The 20,155-nt window shown below is 38.6% G+C and overlaps 5 protein-coding genes across 6 annotated transcripts; 2 read left to right on the top strand and 3 right to left on the bottom strand.

Annotated features, from left to right (window-relative positions):
- The first annotated feature begins 969 nt into the window (after positions 1 to 969).
- On the top strand, positions 970 to 2,429 carry LOC109167638 (E3 ubiquitin-protein ligase RMA1H1-like). Its single transcript, XM_019316706.1, has 2 exons — positions 970 to 1,130; positions 1,589 to 2,429. The coding sequence occupies exon 2, from the start codon at positions 1,634 to 1,636 to the stop codon at positions 2,336 to 2,338; it is 705 nt and encodes a 234-aa protein (XP_019172251.1). The 5' UTR covers positions 970 to 1,130; positions 1,589 to 1,633; the 3' UTR covers positions 2,339 to 2,429.
- A 728-nt stretch (positions 2,430 to 3,157) lies between these two features.
- LOC109167611 (putative membrane peptidase YdiL) lies at positions 3,158 to 6,114 on the bottom strand. The gene is made up of 6 exons (XM_019316663.1): positions 5,913 to 6,114; positions 5,602 to 5,800; positions 4,789 to 4,947; positions 4,487 to 4,696; positions 3,980 to 4,382; positions 3,158 to 3,438 (listed from the first exon to the last, which is right to left on the bottom strand). The coding sequence occupies exons 2-5, from the start codon at positions 5,758 to 5,760 to the stop codon at positions 4,041 to 4,043; spliced, it is 870 nt and encodes a 289-aa protein (XP_019172208.1). The 5' UTR covers positions 5,761 to 5,800; positions 5,913 to 6,114; the 3' UTR covers positions 3,158 to 3,438; positions 3,980 to 4,040.
- LOC109167604 (lanC-like protein GCL2) lies at positions 6,029 to 7,751 on the top strand. Its single transcript, XM_019316651.1, has 6 exons — positions 6,029 to 6,214; positions 6,308 to 6,486; positions 6,601 to 6,712; positions 6,809 to 6,925; positions 7,027 to 7,341; positions 7,413 to 7,751. The coding sequence occupies exons 1-6, from the start codon at positions 6,029 to 6,031 to the stop codon at positions 7,749 to 7,751; spliced, it is 1,248 nt and encodes a 415-aa protein (XP_019172196.1).
- Positions 7,752 to 8,045: 294 nt separating this feature from the next.
- On the bottom strand, positions 8,046 to 10,592 carry LOC109167627 (ribosome biogenesis protein erb1-like). Of its 2 annotated transcripts, none has more exons than XM_019316697.1 (7): positions 10,330 to 10,592; positions 9,679 to 9,780; positions 9,525 to 9,587; positions 9,339 to 9,386; positions 9,221 to 9,274; positions 8,516 to 8,573; positions 8,046 to 8,340 (listed from the first exon to the last, which is right to left on the bottom strand). In XM_019316697.1, the coding sequence occupies exons 2-7, from the start codon at positions 9,766 to 9,768 to the stop codon at positions 8,312 to 8,314; spliced, it is 342 nt and encodes a 113-aa protein (XP_019172242.1). In that variant the 5' UTR covers positions 9,769 to 9,780; positions 10,330 to 10,592; the 3' UTR covers positions 8,046 to 8,311. The 2 variants fall into 2 exon arrangements, with proteins under 2 accessions (XP_019172242.1, XP_019172233.1); XM_019316688.1 differs by having other exon boundaries at positions 9,679 to 9,784; positions 10,330 to 10,560.
- Positions 10,593 to 11,125: 533 nt separating this feature from the next.
- Positions 11,126 to 19,781, bottom strand: LOC109167619. Its single transcript, XM_019316675.1, has 3 exons — positions 19,527 to 19,781; positions 13,116 to 13,226; positions 11,126 to 11,580 (listed from the first exon to the last, which is right to left on the bottom strand). Exons 1-3 carry the CDS (start codon positions 19,641 to 19,643, stop codon positions 11,350 to 11,352), a joined length of 459 nt encoding a protein of 152 aa, XP_019172220.1. The 5' UTR covers positions 19,644 to 19,781; the 3' UTR covers positions 11,126 to 11,349.
- Between the last annotated feature and the right edge of the window lie 374 nt (positions 19,782 to 20,155).

Genomic DNA, 20,155 nt, shown 5'->3' with positions numbered 1-20,155 from the left:
CAATTGGCCGACCTAAATTCTTAATTATAGCAAATTGGCAACCCTGAAGTGTTTCTTAATATAGTCGATGAATGGTGCAAAAGAAGCCAACAAAACATTAATGAAAACTACAAAACTATGAAGCCTAACTTAATAGTTAATACTGCGGTTTGATATGATTATTATATAAATTGAACTGAAGTACATCCCTCCTGTTTAATTTGAGTTCCACACGTTTTTCTAATGTTTTCACTTCCTTATTAATGAATTACTATCTTCCATTCTATACTGATATTCTTTTCTTCTTGAAAACAAATACAAACTCCATAATAAAAAAACGTAGCTGCTTCAAAAAGGATAACCGAGTGAGTAAAACATGATTCTCGTATCTTGATAATCACACTTTTTTATCAAATTCATCGCACCAATGTGATTTACCTCTCATGTGTAATTTACAGTTTGTTTTTTTAAAAAATTAAAATTATTTTTAATTTTAAAAAATCAAAAAATCAAATTTGTAGTAAACTTTTTACAATAAGTATTACAATTTATTTCATAAGTTACATTTCACATATAAGTATTATAATATTTACATTTACATTATAATTACACTTTATAAGTATCACAATTTTAATTGTACGTATTACAATATTCATCATTAGTAATAATCATTTTATACGTAATAATTTATTTATTTTAAATTAATATTAAATTTTATGGAATAAGTATTATGATTTTTATTATAAGTAATAATAAAGTAAATAGTGTTGAAGAGATCCATACTGCAAATTTGGCAAGAGGTTTGGCACGCGGTCGCGGAGTAGGAATAAAAAACATAATTATCTCCTTGGCGTAGGTGCCACGTCGGAATACGGCTTGTCGGTTATTGTTTACGTTGTTAATACATTCATTCATACGAATACGTTTATACGTGGACCTCAAGTACACCGTTATCCTTTGCTTCCCTTTCTTCCCTATATATAAGTTAACTCAACCCGCTTCTTTCGTCAATTATCCTTTCATCTCTTTCTTTAACTATCTTCCCGGCCCGGCCTCTTCTGCTTTCATTTCTCACCTCTGCTCATAATAACGCTTCAATTCCGATCCTGTGCAATCCAAACGCCAACTTTACTCTACAAACATATATCTTGGTATGTATCTTCTTCCATTCCCCGGCCTCTTACATTGGTATACATACTTTTGTTCATATATATATATGTATGATCGAATGGGAATTATGCAAAACTGTGAAAGTTTTATTCTTTGAATTGTTATCTTTGTGCACACATCGATCATATCCCAGTTTGATTTTCACTTTTGTCCTGAATTGCTTTTAATGAAAGTTTCAAGTATATAGATCTTCTCCTGTATGTTGAGCTCTGGTTTAATTTTGTGTTCTTCTATAAAGAGCTTCTGGGTCGTTCCCTTTTGCCTTTTTGGGGGTGTTTGAACAGAAAATTAAAAATGGGGCCTTCAATTCATCAATTCTTTGATTGTTTAATGTAAAATGTAAATAGAGTACGTTTCTGTGTATTGCTCTTTCCATGGTTAAGAATATGTTCAAGTTTGTTTTTGATGATTTTGTGCATGTACTCTGTGGTTGTTTCAGATATTGCAGGCAAACCAATTCAAGATTATTACTACGTTTAGATCGATGGAGCAGCAAGAAATTGGTGAACATGGTATTTGTTTGGAGAAGTGGAAATCCCTATCATCATCTGCAATGGAAAACAATCCTATTACTGAAGGTTTTGACTGTAACATTTGCCTAGATACAGTTCAGGATCCGGTGGTTACATTCTGCGGTCATCTCTATTGTTGGCCTTGCATTTACAAATGGATTCATTCCCAACACTCCCAGGAGGATAATAAACACCCACAGTGCCCTGTCTGCAAGGCTGAGGTTTCGGAGAAAACCTTGATTCCGCTCTATGGTCGTGGCCTAGCACCCAAACCATCAGATTGCAAGGCGGCAACCATACCTCAGAGGCCTCAAAGCCCAAGATGTGGTGGTCCTGTTTTGTTACCAACCCCAACCACCACTGCTCGCCATCATAGTCGTCATCCGGACAGCTATATTGGACCGCCCATGCTGAACCAGCTTGGTGTTGGAGGCACGACAGTGAATGCATTGAGTGATCCAATAATGAGCAGGGGGATGTTTGGTGAAATGGTTTACACCAGGATGTTTGGGAACTCGGGGACAACCTTGTACTCATATCCAAACTCCTATAATGTATCAGGTTATGGTAGCAGTAATTTAAGGATGAGAAGGCAAATGATGAACGCTGATAGATCACTCAGCAGAATATGTTTTTTCCTCTGCTGTTGCTTAGTATTGTGTCTTCTCTTGTTCTGATCTGCTGCTCCCGTCATTTGTAAATTATCTGTATACCCTCAACCTGAGATAGATCAATGTAACATATGTGAGTCCTTGCATCTTGGTTCAATATCCGGTCCCCGGGAACAAAACATTTAGTTCAGCTGATCTTCTTGGTTTGAACTGATTAATTGTCTCATTATATTCTTTACCGATTAAAATCACAAGAAAGACACACAATCTATCAGCAAACTATATATGTGAAACTGTAATAAAAAAAAAAAATTAAATTGCCTTTTAGGCGTTGCAGAAGGGCAACAATGATTTTTCAAAGTCAAGAGAGCACGAGGGTTGAACAAGGGGGCCCGGCCCGCATTCACTCGATCTGCGGATGACACGTGTGCATGGTTCAATTCATGGCGGCCGAGGTAGCAGACACCGGGGCGGCGGATCGGAGAAGCAGGAAGCTTCCACTGTTTGTCCGTCGTCATCTGATGACGACTCCTACAGTCTCCTCGTCGTCATTACCCTTTTTTCTTTTTCGTAGTGATAATTGACAGGATCGGAGATGCATGTCCCGCCATTGATAAGCACACTTAACTAGTCAAACTTGGTTGCTGCTTTATTCTTTAATCAATATTGTGTGTATATGCGTATGCAATGACGACGACGTTGAAGTACCAATTACTCTTTTAACTTATATTTGTTAAAAACATGATACATTTAAAGTTAGTGTTTATTGCTGTCCAAAGTGAACATGAAAAGTAGATGAAAATTACTTTAAAATGAGTGATTTTACTTCTGTTATTATCTTCAGATAATGAGTACGGGCAACTTTCTCTAGTTGCCTTTGGGAAATGAAGTCCAAAAGTCATATATACTTGCTATGACACCAAGTCCATATAAATCAAATGAAATCTATCTTTCATGTCTTCCACTCATCTACAAATTCATTGGCTAATCAGTCTATCACTAATACCCCCAAACATCCTCAAACAACAAAGTCCACACAATTCACATCTAACCATTCCTGTCTTCCACTCACCCATTGTATTTTTCAGCCTTCAAATTGAATATAATATGACTTCTTTTCTTTACAGTTTGGTTTGGCATGATGTTTGAGCGTGGGCACAATAGAAGTTGATAGGGATTATTCCCGGAATATGCCCCCTCTATGTACTGTATATTTGCTCAGTATCTTGTTGAACTGTCGAGGGGAATTATTCCCGACCTTGACCAAGCATAAGCTCGATCCTACTGACCTCAATGCGGTAACCGACCCCAATTAGTTGAGGCCGGGACGACCATCCCAAATAAAGCGTTTAGTCTTAGATTTTGAGTCTTATTCCAATCACTCTTAGTAGGCGATCAGGAATCTAAACAAACTGTGGCCGACAAGGCACTACTCCCGAGCTTAGCAGCTGCATGCGTGACACGTACGTGACAGGCATGCCGAGAGCCCGACATGTGTGCCTTTTTGTTTCTTATAAATACCGCATTTATGACTGATGAAGGACACTTTTGACATTTCTACCTAACACTACTTAGCTCAAGAACATGTGGCTTCACGTCATAACCCGAGCTTCAAACTTAAACTAATAAGCAAACCAATAAAGGATCCACTAACGATCCGACCTTACAAATTGTATGCATTTGTGGACTTGACCGTATTTACCACATCAGAAATTACCACCTATATTTCTTAAAAGTATAATGTTCTTGCTGTTGTGGAAATATTAAGTTATGACATGTAGGTTATAAGTAATGTGAGTGCATTGTACAATGAATGTATCACAACAGAAGAACACAGGTTACCAGACCAGCAGTAAGACCCTCCAAGGATGGAGCCAATGATGAACAATGGTATGAAATTCTCCGCGGAGAAATGAACTGCGCTGAAAACTATCGAGCTTATGATCACTGCTTGCTGCCATTCCATTGTCGAGGAAAGAGCTGTCAAGAAAAACCGCCTGTAAACAATTTCTTCTAGGAAAGGGGTCACAACACAATAGACAAGAACACATGCAGTTAAAGAGATGGAGCTGCTTGCAAGGATTTCCTTCACGATCGGATTGTTAACATCCTGCAGAGATAGTAAATTAATCGCCATAAGTTATCGTGAACTATGTTACTACGTATAAATTTAGGTATGGGAGGAAAAAGTATTCAAGAAATTATTAAACTTACTTTTGGCCCTACCAATCTGTAGGAGATGAAGGATGTGAGAAAAACCAAGAAAACAAGAAGGCCAAAGCCAATAGCTGATGCAAGCAACCAGTTCCTTTCTTTTCTTGCTTGAAAGAATTCAAGAATGCTACTCTGAGGTTTCCTGGGAAATCTTAAGAGCAGCAGAACTACGATGAGCTCCAAAGTTTGAATAGCTAACAAGGATATTGCCTGTTCTGGAAAAGAGAAAAGATCGCCCTATATCAAGCTGCAACTCAAGATAATTTGAAACTCCATGAACAAGTGCAAAAGTGTCTACTCACCTCAGTTTCTGGATCAAGGACAGGACGATGCAATATGTTGCTGATAGCAGACAGCCCTCCGAAACTCAAAGGAACATGAAAGCTGAACACATACAAAGCCATACCACTCCACAAACTCCCACTATCACATGGAATATCGGATTTAAGGACTGAGAATTCCTATGATTGGGAAAGCATTACTCCACATTCAAACAGCACATGTTCACAGAAACTTGCTACAAACTTTCAGTGTATGTATACATTCATATGTCCCATTCTCTTTCCAAATCCACATTTATGCATGCCAGGATGTGGGAGGATGAGTTTGTATCTATGGTTTTGTTTATGTTTGAGAAGCATTTTAAAAGCTGGTCTAAACTAAGAAATGATGTTCACTCATTAGATTTAATGTCAAACTGGCAGTCAAAACATCCATTCTCTTCTGTTCATGTTTCCTTACCTTATCCTACAAATTTCAGAGTGTCCCCCCAATGGAGCTTGTTAACTTCTTCAAAATGATATTATGAGATATGTAAAAGGTAGAGTCATTTCCTCCAGCCATTATTGGCTGTTATAGAACTCTTAATATATCTAGCTTTGCATATTAGCTGACCAAATTAAAGCATTTGTTTCTCAATTTTTCATAGAAGGGAAAAGAGATGCTACTAAGCATCCTATCAATCACCCACAAAGAACCTATTCCCAGATAAGCCATTTTCTAGTAGAGAGACATGATATAATTGCAGAAAGTTGAAATCTTTGCTTCAAAGATTGCTAACAATCGAGCTTATACAGATGAGAGGTAATAAAGAAGTAAAAATAAATCAGAAGAACCTCAAAGGAATTCTGGGTTTTCTCCTTCTTCACGCAATTACACTTGAGAGGTGTTCTGGAGCTCAAAAACTTAGAATTGAAAGCATGGTTGCGAGAATCTCGTATAAGCTTTGCGGATGATATGCATACTGTAAGTCCACGCACCACAATTGCATTCATCTTTCTGCTACTTTTTCACCACCAATTTGAAGAGATGAAGCTATGGAGATAGGAGTCGATTGGGATAACATTAAAAAATAATTACAGTATTAGTGTTTCATTAAACCGACATTATTGATTTTTTCTAAATATATTACTATTACTGTGCTTACCTCATTTCTTGGGCCACGTGGAGAGAGTACTGTAACGTGTCGATGTACCAGCGATCCCAAAGAGTACATAGAGGCTTAAGCCTCTCTTTCTGGGCTGAAATTTGGAGATTGCAAGCATGGCGGATCGGTTTTATCCGAATCTAATGCCTCATTTTGTAGCAGAAGATCCAAACATTGAAGAGGGAGAAATTCAACGCCCCATTTCGCAAGGCACCAATGAGTCTCTGTTGAAGCTTCTGGCTACACCGTTCCACTCTCTTGCCGAGAAGCTCAAACGGGCCGCTCTTGACCTGAAAGAAACTGTAACCCACCCACACACACACTCTTTTGACTGAATTCAACCATTTTTCTCTCTTGAAAATGTAATTGAAATTCTTGAATGAATGAATTTGCAGATAGTGGTGGAGACATGGGGTGCCACAAGGCAACAAGTATCAGATTCTACACTCTACACTGGGGCACTTGGGACTGCCCTTTTGCTCTTTAAGTCCTACCAAGTCACCAAGAATACAAATGACCTAAATCTCTGCTCCCAGATAGTAAAATCTTGTGACTCTGCTACTCTAAGCTCCAGGTATGTATTCACCCCTAATAAGTTTAGATGAGACAGAAGACCAAAAGATTGAATTTTTGGAATTAAAAATGGATAACTTTTTTAATCAGCATTTGATAATCATTGGGATTTTAGGGATGTTACCTTTATATGTGGGAGAAGTGGTGTATGTGCACTTGGTGCTGTGGTTGCAAAGTACATGGGCAATGATCAGTTGGTTAACTACTATTTAAGCCAGTTTCAAGAGGTTAGTTGTTGAGTTTTGATTGATGTTCATGTAATGTGTGTGTGTGTGTATTCCTAAGATTTTTGAGAACAGATTAAGGTTACTGTTTGAGAACAGATTAAGATTACTAAAGATGTCCCGGATGAGTTACTGTATGGTAGAGTTGGCTTCTTATGGGCTTGCTTATTCATCAACAAGCACCTCGGCAAAGGAACAATCCCTTCCACCTTAGCGGTATTTTCATATTCATATGTCCATATCACACCGATTGATTAACATATTTGCTGAATTAGACAATTAGATAAGACTTAAGAGTAGTCTTTAATTCACTGTAGGGTGCTGTGGTTGCCAAGGTTATTGAGAATGGGAAGAGATTGGGAGGAAGAGGAAAAAGTCCTCTAATGTATGAATGGTATGGAGAGATGTACTGGGGTTCCGCCCATGGAATAGCGGGGATCATGCACTTGCTGATGGATTTCGAACTTAAGCAGGATGAGGTGGAACTCGTAAAGGGAACTTTAAAGTACATGATAGAGAACAAGTTCCCGAGTGGTAATTACCCTGCAAGCGAAGAAGATAAGAGAGATGTTCTTGTGCACTGGTGTCACGGGGCTCCAGGAATTTCCCTTACACTAGTCAAGGCAGCAGAGGTAATCTTTATCATTTTCCATTTGGCTGTAATCAATAAGCATTGCCATTTGATATATTGTAAAAAGTGCAGGTTTTTGGAGAAAACGAGTTTCTTAAAGCTGCAGTAGATGCTGCAGATGTAGTATGGAACCGTGGCCTTCTGAAACGCGTTGGGATTTGCCATGGCATCAGTGGAAATGCCTACACTTTCCTTTCTCTATATCGGCTGACAGGAAATGCAGAGTATTTATATAGAGCCAAAGCCTTTGCGTGCTTTCTACTTGATAGAGCTCACAAACTCATATCAACCGGAGACATGCACAGAGGCGATAGACCGTATTCACTGTTTGAAGGTGTTGGGGGTATGTCATATCTTTTTCTGGACTTGGTAGATCCCAACAATGCTAGATTTCCAGCTTATGAACTCTGAAAATTTTCCCATCATAAAGAAAGAATGTACTAGTGTAGTGCTGCTATTTTCTCATCTATGTTAAGGGTGTAAATTAGCATATATCACTTCTTATGTATCCTTTTGATCACATACCTGTTTTTATCATTGATCAAACAACTTTAGAACATAAAACTTTGGTGAATCCAAGAGAGATCATATTGTTGCAACCCAACAGCATTTATTAGAGAAACAGTGAACTAACCATGAACCATGAACATACAACTTAGACTGACAAACTGAAAAGAAAACATGAGAAAATGGCCCACCAACCATATATATCTCAAAATATATAAGTCTTTGTTTTGCATTACATATAACTCAGCAGAATTGTTACATCGGTGGAAGACGGGAAAATCTCACAATCAAAGCCTGCATTAAATGATTCTACTTTCCCCTCAACAAGGACAATAACTTTTTGTCTTATTCTTAAAAAAAATTTAAACAGAAGTGAAGAAAATTACTCAAGTACTGGTAACTATAACTAAAATCAGCATCATCCAGGGATCAAAAGATGGCATTTCTTTCTCATTCATTTGGAGTTAATCCTCTGGTGGGGCATTGCTTCGATCTATGCAAGAAATAATATGAAAGGTGAGGGAGTAGATCTTCAAAAAAAATCCCTCAACAGTAAGAATAGAAAGGGTGAAAGTCGTGTCTTGACAGCATGGTCCGTGCCAATGGCAGATTATAATAATTGGAAATAATGTAAGTGATTGCATGATGAAATCAACCATCCTGCATACCTTCACCTTCTGCTGGGGCATAAGGAGATTTGCGGTATCGAGTTTGCTGTTGTGTTGGCTAGAACAGAAAAGTTCAAAGAAGAAAGGGAATCAGGTATCTTAAAAACAATGTTCAAGAGAAAGGGGGAGATGCAAGGGATGAATGAGGAAATACCAAAATAAAACTTGAGTCCAGATGCAAAAATGTTGGATAATTAATAATTTACTAGTTCTATGTTCTACCCATTCAATTAAAGAAAGGAAAACACAAACCCAATCACCCCTCAAAAATATAAGGAAAGAGTTCAAGCTAAGCCCCCCTATTCTGTTCCTCTAGTTCTGAAAGACTGAAACATTCATCTTATATACATTCTCAGCCATGTATCTCCTACAATTGTCTTCCTTTCTAGATTTGAATTGGCTGCAGCACTTTCCCCTTCTTTGGTGCATTGTAAACACAGAAAGTATTCTACCTATTCTTAGCTAGATGTCTGCTCACCCACCATCTCCACTTAAAGTTCATCAACACAACCAGTCAACCACCAATATGACTCGTTCTCTTCCCCCAGAAAATAGCAGGGTAGTCATAGGCAGACTAAGGCACATATTTGCAGGACAAAAATTTAGTGAAAATTATTTGAGAGTGAGAAAACCATAAAAACAACACACCAGGTAGACAGGTACAGCAAGTGCTAGAAAATAATAATCAGCTGCATAATACACTACCTGTAACTTCGGCCGAAGTGCCTCCAGTGGACCTTTGGGCTTCTCTACACCTTGCTATGATCATAATGCTACAAGTTAGCTAATTTTAAGATAAGAACAATTAATGCAAGAATACTACCTTTCCAAGAGCCCAATCAGCAGAATCAAAATAAGCCCGTTCATGGTCCTGACATTAAAACAAAGCCCTTCGTAAAAAATAAATTTAAAAGAAAAGTAAAGTGATGCTCTCATGCTTCTCACATCATGAGCATAAAATCAACACTATCTGTGGAGTACATTTGCAACAGAATTAAATAAAAATTACCTTTGAAATCAATGGTGGCTTCTTGGGCATGATTCCTCCATATTTTTTCTTCATTGTTTCCTCCTAAGGAAACAAAAGAAGAAAAACGCCAATAAAAATTCGGTGAAGCATAAACAGTACAACATAGGTTTCAAAAGTTTGATGTGAACACAACCTCCTCTTGGGGTGATGGCATGGGTTTTTCAGTGTTTTCCAAAGCAGCTTCATCTGATTGCTCTTTGACCTCCTCCTCTGTGCCTGACATACTTACACCAAACTAGCCGCGGCAACATACAATTTTACTTCAATTAATACAGAATTACAAGAAAGGCATATTTCCACCATTAGGCTATCATTTGTCTATGTAATGCAAAAAATAACTGGAAAGGTATATGATAAAGTCATTGGTTGAAACACAGTAATTAGAGATACAGGTTAAGATGAAATGGAGATGACAATTATAATTTGACAGAAGTTTTTAAAGATGCTATCACAGGAAATCAGACAGGTAAGATGCATTTTACAGAATTTAAACAAAACGTTAAAAGATTAAACAGGCAATGCATCCATCCAATCAGAGAAAACCAAATTCACTTTGCAAAAACAATTCCCGCTGAATCACAATAGTGGATCAAGAGCTTTTCAACATATGATAGCTATCGTTTTCCATTACATTCACAATATATTATTTATAATTACAATTACAGAAAATGTATTCAAAATAAATGTGGTTTTGATAAATATAATAAGAAAATGTGATAGAAACAGGATTTATGATGTATGAAATTAGGGATAAGTAGTTAAGGGAAGAAGGTTGAAGAGGAACCTGAGCAGCTGCACGTTGTTGGCGAACGACGGTGAAAGAGCGGGCGGAGAAGAAATCGACAATCGTCGCCGGTGTAGCTGCTGACCGAGACGAAGACGGAAGATGGTTTGGGTACTGGTTGCTGGCTCAACGATCTTGCGAGGTGCCGCAATGCGCGGAGGCGAGGAGGTGCAACAGAATGGGATGATTGCTCAAAACGGATTATTATTTGAATAAGGAATTAAAGGGTTATGTGGCAGAAAGTTGAATATGAACAAGGGCGGAGACCCAGGGTTGGAAATACAAAAGGTTAATAATTATTTATTTGAATTTTAATTTCAAATAAATTAAATGAACATGTTCAATTTTATATTTTTAAAATTTGTATGTAAGCGTTAATTTTAAAAGTACTATATATTATTTTTAAAGAAAGGGGCCAGCACTTATTTTCTTATTTATTGTTATTATTATTATTATTATTTTAATATAAAAGTGCGTAATCATAAATCGTATGGTTTTGAAGCTTTAGTTAAATTGAATTGCACTCTCTTATGCTTTATTAGTTGTTTTAGAATTTATCATTTTTAGGCAACAGTTGCTCATGCTATTATTTACTTTTATCGAATGTGTGTAAGAGTGACACAATTTATTCAGTTAATTATGTTTCATATATGTTTTGTTATACATATTTTATAATGAGATTGTCTATAAAGTTATTTGATTTTAAATCGTTTTTAAAATCTAACCCGGTGTGTAAACAAATCAAGATATTCGTGAATTACTCAAGTTTGATGACTAAACAAATCCTTGGCTACCATACTGGAATGTGGAAGGGAATGTTTAACAGTGTTTCATAGAAGATGAAAGGTTTAGAACAACCAAAAATGCTTATTGAAGGGACATGAAGTTTTCTATTTTTCTTACAAAAATGAAAAATCATACCAAATGTAACTACATAATGGTTTATAGAAGAGCTGCTTGAATGCTCACTTTTACTGTCTGCTTCAGAATGACTTAAAAACATTAACGACAACAAAGTTGTCATCTTTCTGGTTGAGAAGTGGTCCCGGGTGCGCTCTCTTGCAACTGCTTGTTCTTCTCCAGCTTTTGCATGGCCATTTTTTTCTCTGCCTCAACTTGTTCGAGCAAAGCCTGTCTGTGCATTTCTGTCATCACATCTGTCATTGTCGTTGCCTCTCTTTCAAGCTGCATCTGCATTACAACTTCTGCTTCCTTTTCAATTGGCTTGAAATATTCATTGATTGCACTCTCCTGTACATAATAATCAATTTGCTCAGTCACCAAGGCTCATGACTTGACCAGTAACAGGAAGAAAGAGCTGACCCGAGTAAAACCAAAAATTTCACCTAGCTCTGCCTAACACCCTAATAAAGGTCTGTCATACTCATACAGGAGAAAAGTCAGGGTTCCACTAATCCTAATAGGAATAGAAAACTAAGTCCACCCTACTAGGAGATTCCTAATATTCAATAAAGGTTTCCTAATATTCAACAGATTGACTTAAAATACAGTTTGATCACTTCGTTGAAGTTCAAGCTCCTTAAAGTTACATTCAGTTGAGCAAAATTGATATCTTTCATCACATTCCCAAATAAACAAGCTGAGTCAAGTAGAAAATTGGCTCAACTTTTTAGCATGCTCAGAAAACAATACACATCGATGATTGACATTGAACTAGTAGATCTTACACTTTACTCACCTATCTAGTATCTACCCTCGCAGAACCAACCACAAAACTCCCTTTGGGCCTAAAATCTCAATTCCTGATCTTTAGCTGTTCTCTCTCTCTCCAAAACTGTTTCATCTCTTCATCTTTTTTTTTTGGGACCATTTCTCTCTTCCCAAAGCTCCTCTCCGATTGGGCTAGATCCTCATTTCAATTTCTTTTTTATTCCCTTTTCCTCGGTAGTGATGATGGATGCAATGACAGTATTGCAGTTTTCCTTATCTAGAATTGCCTAAACATATTTTGGCACATGAATTAGCTACCTCTAAATGGCGGGAAAATGCATGAATTGATTTATCACACTCACACTGAAGGAAATTTCAGGTTAGGTAAGTATAAAATATATTGAGTGTCCTATTAACCACTGGAATTGTTCCCAATCTACTAGAAGATCATTCTTGGTGACATTGTGCTTCCAATTCCTTTCCAAAGGAGTTCTTGCAGGTTAGCATCCATTCTTGTCTCCTTTAATAAGTCAAGGCCATGTTTCACATGAATGATATATTCCTTGTTTGCTACAAGCTTTCTCCATATCAAGGAAGCATCTAGCTCGGGGGTAACCCCAACCAAGATGGCAAGAGATCCACGCTTGTAACCACAAGGTCACGAGTTGGAATCCTTGCCCCCTTGGTTTGAGCCGGTCAGCTATGGGTAACCTAGGCGGCTAGGCTAGTTTACTTGTGGTCCTTTCCCGGCTAGGGTCACAAGGCGGGGTTTACTCACACTCGAAAGGGTTGTGGGGTTTCCCTCGTCATCCAAAAAAAAAAAAAGGAAGCATCTAGCTGAATGATTAGTCTCAACTCAGGAGGAAGAACTGGTAACAGACCACAAGTTACAAATGTCTGGAAAAGTTCTATTGGCATTCTGCAAGGCATCCAAATTAATATAATGAAAGTGAAGAGCCCACAGACATCACAGATTGTTTAAGGTCATTGTTAGCTAACCATCAAGGTAAAGTTGGAGCCTTACAGCTGCAAAGTGTATTCTTCTAATACTAGAATCCTAATAAAAGTCTTTAGAATAACTACTAACAAATAATAAAGGAAAAGTTGGAACTCACAGTGTCTTCTAGCTTCTTATTCAGAGCTTGCATCTCTTCCACCATGTTACGAACCTCCGTTAAAATTATCTGTTCTGGCACTTTCTTTATTGCTGCCTTCCGCTCTTCTGCCTGACACCAACAAACACATAATGAGAATACAGGCAAAGAAACACTAAATAATATGTCAATAATTTAGCAAAATTTTTTGACAATGTTATCAAATACCACCAAAGGGGGAGGAAAGAACGAAATATGTCAGAATGTGTACTGTTAAAACATGCAATTAATAAAATCCACTAGAAGTGTATTTTCTATCAGCATCGAATTAGCCATCAAGTCTTTCCATTGAGAAAATGTGTTGGAACACTTAAGATCTTTTTGATATCTAAACCAAAATGTATTCCACACACATACACACATATATATATATATACATAGGCTTGCATTCAAGTGAGAATCACCCCTTAGGTGAGAACGAACTACTACATGAATGCACACAATCTAATATTCCAGATACACAATGTACCCTGGAGTAGATTGTGTGCAATAATGTAGTAGATTGTTTGCATTCATGTTGTTTCTTACGTTCTCACCTAAGGGGTGGTTCTAATTTGATCATTAATCTCTCTCTCTCTCTCTCTCTCTCTCTCTCTCTATATATATATATATATATATATATATATATATATATATATATATATATATATATATATATATATATATATATATATATATATATATATATATATATATATATGTCACGATCCTAGGGTTTCGAAGTAGAGAGAGAGAGAGAAAGTTGAAGAGAAGAAGAAAATTGATTTCATTACAGTTTGGTGAATGCCACATACACTGCCCGCTAACCCCTTTTATAACTGTTCTAACCGCTATTACAATGCTTTAAACGACACCGTTTCGGTCTTTATTTACTTAACCGGTCACTTATTGGAACGACGACGTTTTCTGCTCTTTGTAACCGTCTTCTAACCGCAACGACGTCAAGCGACGTCGTTTGCTTTTATTTCTCCTGGCCATTTGCTGAGATCATTACATCATCCCCTCCTTTACTGGATCCTTGACCCCAAGGATCGAAATCAGGAAATTGTTTTTTGATGTGGTGGAAATCCTCCCAGGTGGCAGCCTCTTCTGGCAAATTTGCCCAGTGGACTAAAATCTGTGTGACAGCCTTGTTGTCCCTCTTCACCAATCTTTTATTCAATGCTGCCAAGGGCTGAGCCAATAACTCCCCTTCTTCCCCCACCAAGGGTGGTTCCAATTGTGGTGTCACATGATCCCCCACCTTCTTTTTCAGTAGAGAAATGTGGAAGACAGGGTGGACTTGAGCTCCTGGAGGTAGTGCTAATCTGTAGGCCACAGGACCTACTTTTGCTATAACCTGGTAAGGGCCATAGTATTTAGATGAGAGTTTGATGTTAGACCTTACTGCCACTGTGAGTTGCTTGTAGGGTTGGACCTTTAAGTACACCCAATCCCCAACTTGCAAGGTTCTTTCACTCCTTTTTTCTGTCAGCCTGCTGCTTCATTCTATGCTGAGCTATCCTCAGATTCTCCTTCAATATTGTCAACATAGTCTCTCTCTTTTCCAACCAGCTTCCTTCCTCTCTCTTCTGCCCTATTTCCAGAGCTAACATAGGTGGTGCATACCCATAGAGGGCTTGGAAGGGAGTGCACTGTAAGGATGTGTGGAAGTTGGTGTTATACCAATACTCTGCTAGATGCAGCCACTGGGCCCAAACCTTTGGTTTGCTGAACACCATGCACCTTAAATAGGTCTCCAAACACCTGTTGACCCTCTCAGTTTGGCCATCTGATTGTGGGTGATAGGCAGTAGACATGCTCAATTGGACTTGCAGCTGTTTGAAGAGAGCCTGCCAAAATCTGCTAAGGAACACTCTATCTCTGTCAGTTACAATGTCCCTTGGTAATCCATGTAACTTGTAGATGTTTTCCATAAAAATGTTGGCCATACTCTCAGCAGAGTATGGATGTACTAAGCCCATGAAATGACTATACTTGGTGAGTCTATCCACCACCACAAGAATCACTTCCTTTCCTTGGGATTTTGGCAATCCCTCAATGAAATCCATTGAGATTCCCCTCCAAGCTTGATCAGGGATGGCCAGAGGCTGCAGGAGTCCAGGGGTTGCAACATTTTCAGACTTACATCTTTGACATACATCACATCTTTCCACTACTGATTTAACATCCAATTTCATTTTCTGCCAATAAAATAATGATCTGAGCCTTTGGTAAGTCCCTTGTTGCCCTGAATGTCCCCCCAATGGAGAGTCATGCATTTGTAGGATTAGTCTGTTTCTCAAGTCACCCTTTTCTCCCACATAAATCCTTTGTTTGTACCTGATGAGCCCTTCAGCTATAGCAATGTTGGGATCAACCCCAGGTGTAATCAGATTGACTGTCAGTTGCTCTTGAGCCCATCCATCCCCCTCATAACTGTGAAGCACCTCTTCAATCCATTGTGGTCTGATAGCCAGTACAGTATGGAACTCAGAATTACTTATTTCAGGCTCCTGATTCATTTCCCTTCTGGAGAGTGCATCAGCAGCCCCATTGTCACTGCCCCTTTTGTATTGTATTGTATAATGCAACCCCAAAAGTTTGGACAAGCCTCTCTGTTGTGTAGCAGTGGTGATTTTCTGATCCAATAAGAACTTCAAACTGTGGTGATCAGTTTGAATAATGAATTTCCTCCCTACTAGATAAGCTCTCCATTTCTCCACTGCATTGATGATGGCCATGTATTCCTTTTCATATATGGATAAACCTAGGTGCTTATCTCCAAAGGCTTTGCTGAAATAAGCAATAGGTCTTCCCTCTTGGATTAACACTGCTCCCATTCCCTTATGGCAAGCATCTGCTTCAACTATAAAAGTTTTCTGGAAATCAGGAAGGGCCAAGACTGGAGCTGAGCATAGGGCCTTTTTCAAGCTTTCAAAAGCAATCTCAGCCTCTTCAGTCCACTGAAATGCATTCTTTTTCAGCATTTTTGTCAATGGCCTGCTAATCATTCCATAGCTCTTGATAAATCTCCTATAGTATCCAGTCAGGCCTAAGAATCCTCTCAAACTCTTGATAGTTGTAGGTTTAGGCCATTCTGCTACTGCTTGCAACTTTGAAGGATCAGTATGCAACCCTTGCTCAGATATTATATGGCCTAGATACTCAACTTCTCTCATTGCAAAAGCACATTTACTCAGCTTGGCCAACAGCTTGTGTTCCTTCATCAATTCTAGAACTGCCTTGAGGTGTTCCCAATGCACACTCAGTTCAGGGCTGTAGATCAATATATCATCAAAAAATACCAAAACAAACTTTCTCAGGGGCTTGAACACATGATTCATCAGTGCTTGGAAGGTTGCAGGAGCATTAGTTAAGCCAAATGGCATAACTCTAAATTCATATAGGCCTTGATGTGTTTTGAATGCAGTTTTATACTCCTCCCCTTCTCTCATCCTTACTTGATGGTAGCCTGCCCTTAGATCCAATTTGGTGAAATACCTTGATCCAGCAAGCTCAGAAAAAAGGTCCTCCACTACTGGAATTGGAAATTTGTTTTTAACAGTGATGTTATTCAAAGCCCTATAATCAATAAAACCTCCAGGTGTTGTCTTTTTTAGGCACTAGCAATACAGGTGATGCAAAAGGGGATACACTCTCAGAGATGACCCCAGTCTTTAACATTTCTTCAACCATCTCTTCTATAACATTTTTCTGATCAAAGGAATACCTGTATGGTTTGATATTTACAGGTTGTGCCCCTGGCAATAAAGGAATGGAGTGGTCATATAACCTTCTGGGAGGCAGGTCCTTTGGTTCTTCAAATAACTCCTGGAACTGCTGAATTAATTCAGCTAGCTCTTTGTATTCAGTTTGCACTACCACCTTGCAGCATACACTGTATTCATTATTCCCTCTTCTCTGACTTACTCCTTCACATTGCACCAAGAACCCTTGGATCCCATACTGCTGCCACTTCTTCAAGTCCCTCTTGGACACCTCCTGCAACTTAACAGCCTTCCTAGTCAACCCCCTTAATGTTACTTGTTGTCCTTCTTTAATGAATGAAATACCAGGGGGCCTTGTATGGAGTTGGATAGGGGCATACTGGTCTATCCAATCCATACCAAGGACCATGTCACATCCCCCTAACCTCAGCAACCTGAAGTCCTTTTCAAAGGGTTCTCCTTGGATCTGCCACCTCAGCCTTCTACAAATGGCATCACAACTGATCTGTTCTCCATTAGCAACAGTTACTCTCAGTGTTTGGGCTTTTTCTGGCTCTCTTCTTAGTTGTGTGAGAATCTTGGGATCTAAGAAGCTATGAGTGCTTCCACTATCCACTAGTATCACTACTGGATGTCTCTGCACTGTTCCCATCAACTTGATGGTATTCAATCCCTCCCCACCTATCACAGCACATAGGGAGATCTCAACTTGTTCCTTAGTCTCAGTTCCCTCCAGTTCCTCAGTACTGATCCCATCAGATGCATCCTGAAATTCCCCTTCCTCAACAGCATGGAAGGTATTTCCCTTACACTTGTGCCCTGGTTGCCATGGCTCAAAGCACTTAAAGCACTTATTCTGCTCTCTAAGTTGAGATCTGATCTTAACACTCTCAGGTCCTTTTGCAATGCTACTCATAGTGTTGGAGGCTGTAGATCCTTGGGAGTTGGTAGGCTTTTGGTTAGGTGGTTTACTGTGTGTTCTAGGAATGGTGGGGTATGGTTGGCTTAAGGTGTTCCTGTTTTGGAATTGGTGTGTGTTTTTTGGTGGTTCATTAGACTTAAACCCTCTTTCCAACTGTCTAGCATTCCACATTGCATCTGCTAGTGTCTTAGGCTGAGTAGTTCTCACAAAGCCTCTCAGATTTGGTTTAAGCCTGGCTATGTATGCTTCTAGGAAATAGAGATCATTGAGGGTGGGGTGTTTCTGAATCAGGAGGCTCTTAAATTCCTCAAACTTATCATTGAACTCCATAACTCCTCCATTCTGTCTGAAATTGGTGAACTCCTGCATCACTATTCCACTATCATCACCAAATCGTTTACAAACTGCCTCAGCAAAATGTGACCATTGGAATGGTTCATCCAAACCAGTGAGGTAACCTTCAAACCACAGGCCTATTTTTCCAGTTAAGTTCACATATAACACATGCATGACTTCAATCCGGGAAATATGAGACATTTGCAAAAATCATTCACATCTACTGATCCACAACTTAGGTTGTTCATAATCAAATGGTGGAAAATCATAGCGATACCTCATGAATGGAGAGTCCATGGCTCGTCTTTGTGGAATCTGAGTTCGGATCTCCCTCCCTGACCAATTTGTACCAAATCCTTCCAGTTCCACCTCACTATCCGAATCCCCTGTGCCAGCTGTCTGCATTGCTGGTCCTTTTCCTGGCCTCTGTACAGGTGGATGTTGGCCTTGATGAGATGAGGCTGGCAGTTCGTTTCTGACTCCATTCACTGATGATCCACCAGGGATCGTGGTCATCAATGGTGGTGGTGGTCGGTTGAGCCGAATAGTTTCTGCTATCTCAATCTTCCACTCATTCATCTTGCCTTCCATCTGAGCTACTAATCTTTCCATTAGCTCAGCGGTGGTCTGCTTATGAGTATCCATTTGTTCACTCAGATCAGCCACAACTATCTCTAGTTGTTTCAGTCTCGCCTCCATTGGGCTCTGATACCAGATGTCACGATCCTAGGGTTTCGAAGTAGAGAGAGAGAGAGAGAGAGAGAAAGTTGAAGAGAAAGAAGAAAATTGATTTCATTACAGTTTGGTGAATGCCACATACACTGCCAGCTAACCCCTTTTATAACTGTTCTAACCGCTATTACAATGCTTTAAACGACACCGTTTCGGTCTTTATTTACTTAACCGGTCACTTATTGGAACGACGACGTTTTCTGCTCTTTGTAACCGTCTTCTAACCGCAACGACGTCAAGCGACGTCGTTTGCTCTTATTTCTCCTGGCCATTTGCTGAGATCATTACAATATATATATATATAATTGATTGCCAAGGAGTCTGGTGTGCATTAACTATCACAAACCGGATTCCAATACAATGCAGTATCTTTTTAGTTTTGATTGTTCCAATCAGATATTCTTTTCAGCCAAGTTGAGCTCAAACTTTTCTACTTAAACATGAAAGAACAAGAAACATAACCAATAGTGCAATTATAATAACGAAAGTTTGAGCAAAAACTGTTTCGAAAACCTAAACCAGTTTAGTATAACAAATCCAAACTATATCTCAAAGTAATTCAGAACAGCAATTCATGAAGACCTAGCAAATCGTAGTTAGCAAAACTTCACCGAATATTCACATAGTGCTTGCGGGAATAATAAAGGAAAACGAGAGTGAATGAAATGGGACCTGCTGAAGACGCTGCTGAATCTGTAGGCGATAAGACCGGATTCTTCGCTCTTCATAGCCCGACAGAACCCTAACGTAGAACAAAGCTTTTCTCCCAAAATCAATTAACCTCTTCATTGTAGAAAATGAAAAGCTCCAAACTCGATCAATCACATAACAACAAATAAATCCAGGGACGGAGCACGATGGGATGATTGCTGAAAACGGATTATTTGAATAAGGAATTAAGTGGCAGCCTGGCAGAAAGTTGAATATGAAGAAGGTCGGAGACCCGGGTTGGAAATACAAAAGGTTGAAATTAAAAAATAAATAAAATTAATTATTTGAATTTTAATTTAAAATAAAATGAACATGTTCAATTTTATATTTTTAAAATTTGTATGTAAGATTGTAAGCGTTAATTTAAAAAGTATTATCTATTATTTTTAAAGAAAATGGGCCAGCATTTATTTCCTTATTTATTGTTATTATTATTTGTTAATATAAAAGTTTGTAATTATCGTATGGTTCGATCTATAATTAATGGTTCATGATTTGCCAAAACAAAAAACGTTAACCTTAACCATTGTCCATTCGGTGTAAACCTTAACCTTAACATTTTGTATTGTTATAGTTTCTGACAAATTCAC

Source organism: Ipomoea nil, unplaced genomic scaffold (genome assembly GCF_001879475.1).
Source record: "Ipomoea nil cultivar Tokyo-kokei standard unplaced genomic scaffold, Asagao_1.1 scaffold0317, whole genome shotgun sequence".
Taxonomy (NCBI): domain Eukaryota; kingdom Viridiplantae; phylum Streptophyta; class Magnoliopsida; order Solanales; family Convolvulaceae; genus Ipomoea; species Ipomoea nil.
This window is presented reverse-complemented; position numbering and strand designations above follow the sequence as displayed.

What these genes read in the sequence shown, in the direction of transcription:
- LOC109167638 (XM_019316706.1), top strand. Translation starts at nt 1,634, where the DNA reads ATGGAGCAGCAAGAAATTGGTGAACATGGTATTTGTTTGGAGAAGTGG.
- LOC109167611 (XM_019316663.1), bottom strand. Translation starts at nt 5,760, where the DNA reads ATGAATGCAATTGTGGTGCGTGGACTTACAGTATGCATATCATCCGCA. An exon ending in AAACCCAGAATTCCTTTGAG is followed by an intron (nt 4,948 to 5,601) that starts GTTCTTCTGATT and finishes TCCCAATCATAG; the next exon opens with GAATTCTCAGTCCTTAAATC. An exon ending in ACAGATTGGTAGGGCCAAAA is followed by an intron (nt 4,383 to 4,486) that starts GTAAGTTTAATA and finishes CTATCTCTGCAG; the next exon opens with GATGTTAACAATCCGATCGT.
- LOC109167604 (XM_019316651.1), top strand. Translation starts at nt 6,029, where the DNA reads ATGGCGGATCGGTTTTATCCGAATCTAATGCCTCATTTTGTAGCAGAA. An exon ending in CTCTTGACCTGAAAGAAACT is followed by an intron (nt 6,215 to 6,307) that starts GTAACCCACCCA and finishes ATGAATTTGCAG; the next exon opens with ATAGTGGTGGAGACATGGGG. An exon ending in CACTAGTCAAGGCAGCAGAG is followed by an intron (nt 7,342 to 7,412) that starts GTAATCTTTATC and finishes TAAAAAGTGCAG; the next exon opens with GTTTTTGGAGAAAACGAGTT.
- LOC109167627 (XM_019316697.1), bottom strand. Translation starts at nt 9,768, where the DNA reads ATGTCAGGCACAGAGGAGGAGGTCAAAGAGCAATCAGATGAAGCTGCT. An exon ending in TGCCATCACCCCAAGAGGAG is followed by an intron (nt 9,588 to 9,678) that starts GTTGTGTTCACA and finishes TTGTTTCCTTAG; the next exon opens with GAGGAAACAATGAAGAAAAA. An exon ending in CTGATTGGGCTCTTGGAAAG is followed by an intron (nt 9,275 to 9,338) that starts GTAGTATTCTTG and finishes TTATGATCATAG; the next exon opens with CAAGGTGTAGAGAAGCCCAA.
- LOC109167619 (XM_019316675.1), bottom strand. Translation starts at nt 19,643, where the DNA reads ATGAAGAGGTTAATTGATTTTGGGAGAAAAGCTTTGTTCTACGTTAGG. An exon ending in TTCAGCAGCGTCTTCAGCAG is followed by an intron (nt 13,227 to 19,526) that starts GTCCCATTTCAT and finishes TGTTGGTGTCAG; the next exon opens with GCAGAAGAGCGGAAGGCAGC. An exon ending in ATAAGAAGCTAGAAGACACT is followed by an intron (nt 11,581 to 13,115) that starts GTGAGTTCCAAC and finishes TATTATGTACAG; the next exon opens with GAGAGTGCAATCAATGAATA.